Source organism: Emydura macquarii, unplaced genomic scaffold, assembly GCF_026122565.2.
Source record: "Emydura macquarii macquarii isolate MOO-44397 ecotype Brisbane River unplaced genomic scaffold, CSIRO-AGI_Emac_v2 contig_2205, whole genome shotgun sequence".
In the NCBI taxonomy this organism is placed as follows: domain Eukaryota; kingdom Metazoa; phylum Chordata; order Testudines; family Chelidae; genus Emydura; species Emydura macquarii.
This window is the reverse complement of record NW_027132342.1, coordinates 38,325,613-38,331,612: the sequence shown is the minus strand read 5'-3', so window position 1 is coordinate 38,331,612 and position 6,000 is coordinate 38,325,613. Positions and strand designations below refer to the sequence as shown.

The following is a 6,000-nucleotide window of genomic DNA, read 5'->3' as shown; positions in this document are numbered from 1 at the left end:
ACGTTGTTGTTATTATTATTAATTGGAGTATTGTAGCTGAATAGCATTTACAATTTCAAAATTATTCCTCTCTTTCTCCAGACACACACACACACATACTTACACACACTTTTTATTCAGCATGTATCCTTATTATTCAATAGTGAAAATATAATTAGACAAAAACTGTGCAAAGTCCAAGGAAAGTGGCCTTTTGCATATGAAAGTTCTACAGCCACTGATCATCATCCCACACTTCCATAATGATGTGGTCCCACCAGTCTGTGCTTGTTTCCTGGGACCAGAACCTGAGCTCCACCGACTGAAGATGCTGTAGCAAACGGGAATTGTTTTGCTCTATGGCTTGTAGCAGGGGGCCTCAGTAACATCGCAATTTTCCATGCTGCGGTTCCTGTCTCAGCCTTGAAAGTACTGCAAGATAAGTTGTGAGGCATTTGTAACGCTCACAATGATAGTGGAGAGCTAAGTGTGCTCTATGCCTCTCCGGCAACGGCGTACGTGGCACAGACTGAAGGGTTTAGAAAAACAGCGCAAAAAAGTGTTTGTCTGTTTGGGACAAAAAGGGAAGGGGAGGGAGCACGTTGCATCATGGGAGGATGACAACCTACCCAAATGCCTCTGCCTCTAGTTGCACTGTAGGATAGCTACCTATGGTGCACTGCTTTGATTGTTGACCCAAGGACAGCTAGTGGGGACGCAATACTCTGACACAATGAATGTGGTGTGATGACGCTCCTGCGACTTCTAAAATTGGGTGGTTGAAAGTCGATTTAAAATAAATCAACTTCACTCCGCAGTGTAGACATACTCAAAGTGCTCAAAGGCGCTTAGGTCAGTCCATTGTTCCTGTATGCATGCCTCTGCTGGGCATGGACCCACAGCTTTGTGTTTGTCTGCATGTATTCAAGACATGTGCGACACACTTTCGGGAGTATGACATAGCAGAGTTTCATATCTGTACGTATGTATGACATTACCGGAAACATGCTACTATAAAAATAATGTTCAGTATCTCATGATTGTTCCAACAACACCTCACATGACATACTTTGCATTAGACAATACACAGTTACATTATTAGGATGAACATGAATTAAACACAAATCACACTATAAGGATGTACATGGGGTACAGTGTGTCACAGTGTGTGTCTGCATGGGTCACGGGAAATGCACAGTCAGAGCTATGTGTGTGTGTGTGTGGGACACAGGTATGAGGAGGAAGAATAGTCAGTACTGTGTGTGGGTAGATTCGGGGAGGTGGTACAGTCAGTGTTGTGTGTGTGTGGACGGGTCTGGGGAAGGAGTACAGTCAATGCTCTGTGTATGTGTCTTGAATCTAGGGAGGGGGTACAGTCAGTGCTGTGTGTGTGAGTGTGGATGGGTCTCGGGAGGGGATACAGTCAGTGCTGTGTGTGTGTGGACGGGTCTGGGGAGGGGATACAGTCGGTGCTGTGTGTGTGTGGACGGGTCTGGGGAGGGGATACAGTCGGTGCTGTGTGTGTGTGTGTGTGGACAGGTCTGGGAAGGGGGTACAGTCAGTGCTATGTGTGTGTGGACGGGTCTGGGGAGGGGATACAGTCGGTGCTGTGTGTGTGTGTGTGGACGGGTCTGGGGAGGGGGTACAGTCGGTGCTGTGTGTTCGTGGACGTGTCCCGGCTGGGGTACACCCAGAGCAGGGGGCAGGGCTCGGCTCGGGAGATTCTTTCTGCAACCGTTGGAGTCACAGCGCGAGCGCGTTCGAGGAGCCGTTTGAGCGCGAGGCAGGTGCCGCTCCCCGCGCCGGACGGGGGTTGCCTGCGACCAGTAGTCTCGCTCGGGGCGGCGGCGCCATGCGGCTCTGGCTGCCGGCCGTGCTGGGGCTGGCGGTTCTGGCGGGCGTGTGCCGCCCACAGCGCAGGGCGGCCAGGCCGGTCCTGCCCAGGATCACCAACCAGACCTTCATCGACGCGTGCGTCCTGGAGCACAACAAGCACCGCACCGCTGTCCGGCCCGCTGCCGCCAACATGCAGTACATGGTAGGGAGGCGGCTGGCTGGGGGCGGCTGGCCAGGCTGCGGTCTCACGGGGGGACCCGAGGGAGGCTGGTCGCAGGATCGCTGTCCCACGGGGCACACGAGGGGGCTGGTTGTGTGGGGCACAGCCCCACGGGGGAAGTGAGGGAGCGCTGTCCGATGGGGCACACTGGGGGAGGGGCGGGTTGCGGGGGGCGTTGAGCCACAGGGACCGCCAGGGCGGCTGGGGCTCTGCCCCATTGCGTGTATGAAGGATCAATCCTGGAACCAATTTAAGAGCCAGAAATGAAAAATAAACATGTTACTAAATACTTGACACTTCGATGACTGGTGCTGCCAAAGCACGTGATAAAGGGAGTGGGTGATTTTACAGATTAGGCGAAAGGCCTCTTCTACAATGTAAATTCAGCAGGCGGGGAGCCATTTACACTACCATTCAGTACAGATCAATTTTGTGCTGTGGACAGGACCAAAACATGTTTTAACCTTTCCACCCCATAAATCTTCAGTATTGATGTTTGCAGAGTTGCTGCCCAGTGCAAGAATGAACAATACGGTGCCAGGGGCTACCGCATATTGAAAAGGGGCCGGGTAGCTGCAATTCTCTTTTACTGCACTGGAAGCTGCAGGTGTGCAGCCTCATCTGAGGATCAATCCCACACATTACACTTATCCGTGTTGAGTCTGACAGAGTGGCTAATTTATAAATATATTTAATTATCTAAATATAGTTAAATATCTTAGTTAATGTCCCCCAAGGAGATGATAAGAGAGATCTTAAGAGAATGAAATTCCAGCTACCTCTGTGAGGCGACAAAGGGCAAGGTGGGGAGTGTAGTCTTTGACAGCCCCTGGGTCCTGAGCAGACAGAATGGAGCAGGTATCCCTTACACACACACTGATGCCCTGGGCCTGTCCCTTTCCCTAGGTGAGCAGTTCCTTGTCCTCCTTGCAGCACAGGCTGGCCTTGAAACACCAGTAGCCAGGGAGTTAGAAACTAAATAAATCCAACATGAGAGCATGATCCTACAGCTCAGAACAGTGGATGTGAAAATAAAAAATCAAGCATCTTGACTGTTAAGGGATCAAAGTGTGCAGTGTTACTGTAGCCATGTTGGTCCCAGGATATTAGAGAGACAAGGTGGGTGAGGTAATATCTTTTATTGGACCAGCTTCTGTTGATGAAAGAGAGAAGTTACAGAGCTCTTCTTCAGGTGTGGGAAATGTACTCAGAGTATCACAGCTAAATACAAGGTGGAACAAATTGTTAACACATATGTAGTTAACACAGGGGTGTCCAACCTTTTAGCATGAGGGGCCACATTGCAATTTTTTTCTCACTTAGGGGGCCAGTGAGCAAATTTCGGATGAGGGATGCTGCTGCTGCACCTGGCCAGCATGGGACTTCAGGGGAGGGGGGCAGCTACAGGTGCCAACTTTTATTTTTGCTGGTGGGTGCCAGTGTGGGGGTGGGGGGAGTTTTGTGGGGGAGAGGACACGTAACCTGTAACGTGACTCATGTCACATGTCTTGAAGCGTGCCCCCTTCCTTGCCCGTGGCCGCTGTGCTCTTCCCACTCCCTGCCCCACTTACGGAGGGTGGGGTGTGTCTCTGTCCTCCTACTGTGCCCCCATTTGGCTGTTCTCCCTGACAGTTGGCACTTCCAACCCTGGCTCCTCCCAGCTGCTGCTCTGCAGTGGTGGCTACCTGGGGGGGCTTGGCTGGAAGAGGCAGCATCCCCTCCCTGCCCTTTGCTGGCTGCTGGACTGGTTCCCAACTAGAAACTTACAGGGGGGAATGGGGAAAAGGAGGGGAGCTCTGGTTCAATTGGCTCTTCCCGCAGCAGCCCAGCCTGGATGGGGAGTGGGGGAGGGTGCTTCCCCTGGCCAGACTCTCGCAGGCAGCTGCCTCACTGCACAGAGCAGTGTCTCAGCCAGCTGGGGCTACTGCAGGGGGCGGGCTCTGGGGGTGCTGGGCTGGCTGCATTCCACCTGGTGTCAGGGTGGGGCCTCAGGTGGAATGGGGTGGTTAAGAGGAGGGGAGTTGCATGCGCTGTACATGCAACAGCATCCCCTCCCAGACAGAAGTGGCTGATCCTATGCCCACTCTGCTGAGTCCTGGCTCAGCACAAGCTCAGCCTGTGCATGGGGCTGGAGGGGAGGGGCTGCTCCTCAGTTCCGGCTGGTTGGGTGGTGAGGGGGGTCTGCTCCTGCTGTTGTACCGTGCTGGAGAGGAGAGGGGCTGCTCCTCAGCTCTGGCTGCGGTGGCTGCTGCTGCGCACAGTGCGGAGCTCGGGGCCAGGGCTGTGCCGGCCTGGTGGGCCAGATAGCAGCCTTTGGCGGGCTGGACTCTAGCCTGTGGGCCATGGGTTGGAACTATTCAGAGTTAACACATTTCAAGGGACCATTCAAAGTGCAGTGGTCAATTAACGGTTCTTCAGTCATAGGAGGGAAAGGAAAATAAAAAAAGCTGGGGGTGGGTGGGTTATAAGATTATTGTACTAAGCCATAAATCCAATGTCTTTATTCAGTCCTTGATTTTTAGTAACAAAGTTATGTATTTAAGCTCCCAGGCTCATCGTTTGAAAGTGTTGTACAGGTTTCCTTTGAGGATGAGGACTCAGTGATAGGTTTGTGAAAAATGTTCACCCACAGAAGTGCACCACAAAAAACAAGTATATAAATTTCATGATATTTTCATCCTCTGGCCAGACAATGTAAACTCCCTCACTGATTTCCATCACATCTTCAACAACTACCATCCATCCATTAAACTCTCTCTCTAGAACACTCCTACACTATCATCAACTTCCTGGACACCACAATCAGGTTCAACAATGGAATCCTACAGACAACTATATACAAAACTCCACAAATCACCACACCTATCTTCACAGATCTAATAACACCCCAAACACCAAGAAATCTGTTATCTACAGCCAGGCACTCAGATACCACAGAGTCTGCTCCAAGGAGAAAGTCCAGGATATACACGATAACACACTGAAAGCCACCTTAACCAAACAAGGGCACTCTACCAGAGAAGTAGATTGCATCATGGATCGGACCACCCAAACACCTTGACAGAACCTACTTCAGTATGGAAATAAACCCCCTGTGACTGCTCACCCCTAATTATCACCTGCCACCCCACACTGGAACTCATACTGAATACCATTAAACAATTACAACCTATACTCAATCAGAATATGAGAGAGACAAGGTAGGTGAATTAATATCTTTTCCCAGTCTCCCAACTGCATCCTGAAATAAATCTTTCCTGAACCACCTTTTCTGGCCTTCAAACAAGCTCTCCCACTACATCTCTAAGCTCATCATCAGAAGCAAGCTCTCCACAGATCTGGAAACACCAACTCAAAGGGGCACTAGACTGTGCCAGAACAACAGATGGAAAACCTGTAGACATATCTCCACTGCTACGATGATAAGTACCCCCCCACAACACACCTTTCAAGACCCAGTGGTATAGTTCATCCAGTGCACTTCATGCCCAAATAAGAACTACATGGGTAAAATCAGACAATTGCTATGCTCTTAGATGAACTCACACAGAAAAATGGTAAAAGACAAAAACACCATATTACCTATGGGTGAAAACTTTTTACAAAGTGATCCCTCTATCTGACCTTTCAGTCCTCATTCTCAAAGGAATCCCTACACATGGAGCACTGCACTGTGCATCAGTACAACCACTCTTGGTGTGTATGTGCAGCAGTGATATAAGGAGGTGAGTATGCAAATGTACAGGCGATATACTAACTGCTGTGGCTCAATGCAGATGTGATTTGCATCAATCTAAGTTTCTAGGAAAGACAGGAAGTATGGCAAGAGACCACCTTGGCTTAACCAGGAGATCTTCAATGATCTGAAACTCAAAAAAGAGTCCTACAAAAAGTGGAAACTAGGTCAAATTACAAAGGATGAATATAAACAAACAACACAAGCATGTAGGGACAAAATTAGAAAG

General features: G+C 50.0%; 1 protein-coding gene across 1 annotated transcript in view; it reads left to right on the top strand.

Annotated features, from left to right (window-relative positions):
• The first annotated feature begins 1,831 nt into the window (after positions 1 to 1,831).
• The window catches only part of LOC137160560 (glioma pathogenesis-related protein 1-like), a 46,814-nt gene continuing 42,645 nt past the window's right edge, over positions 1,832 to 6,000 (top strand). Inside the window, exon 1 of the mRNA XM_067559105.1 lies at positions 1,832 to 2,017. Coding sequence (XP_067415206.1) covers positions 1,832 to 2,017 — 186 coding nt within the window. The remainder of the gene's footprint in view (positions 2,018 to 6,000) is intronic.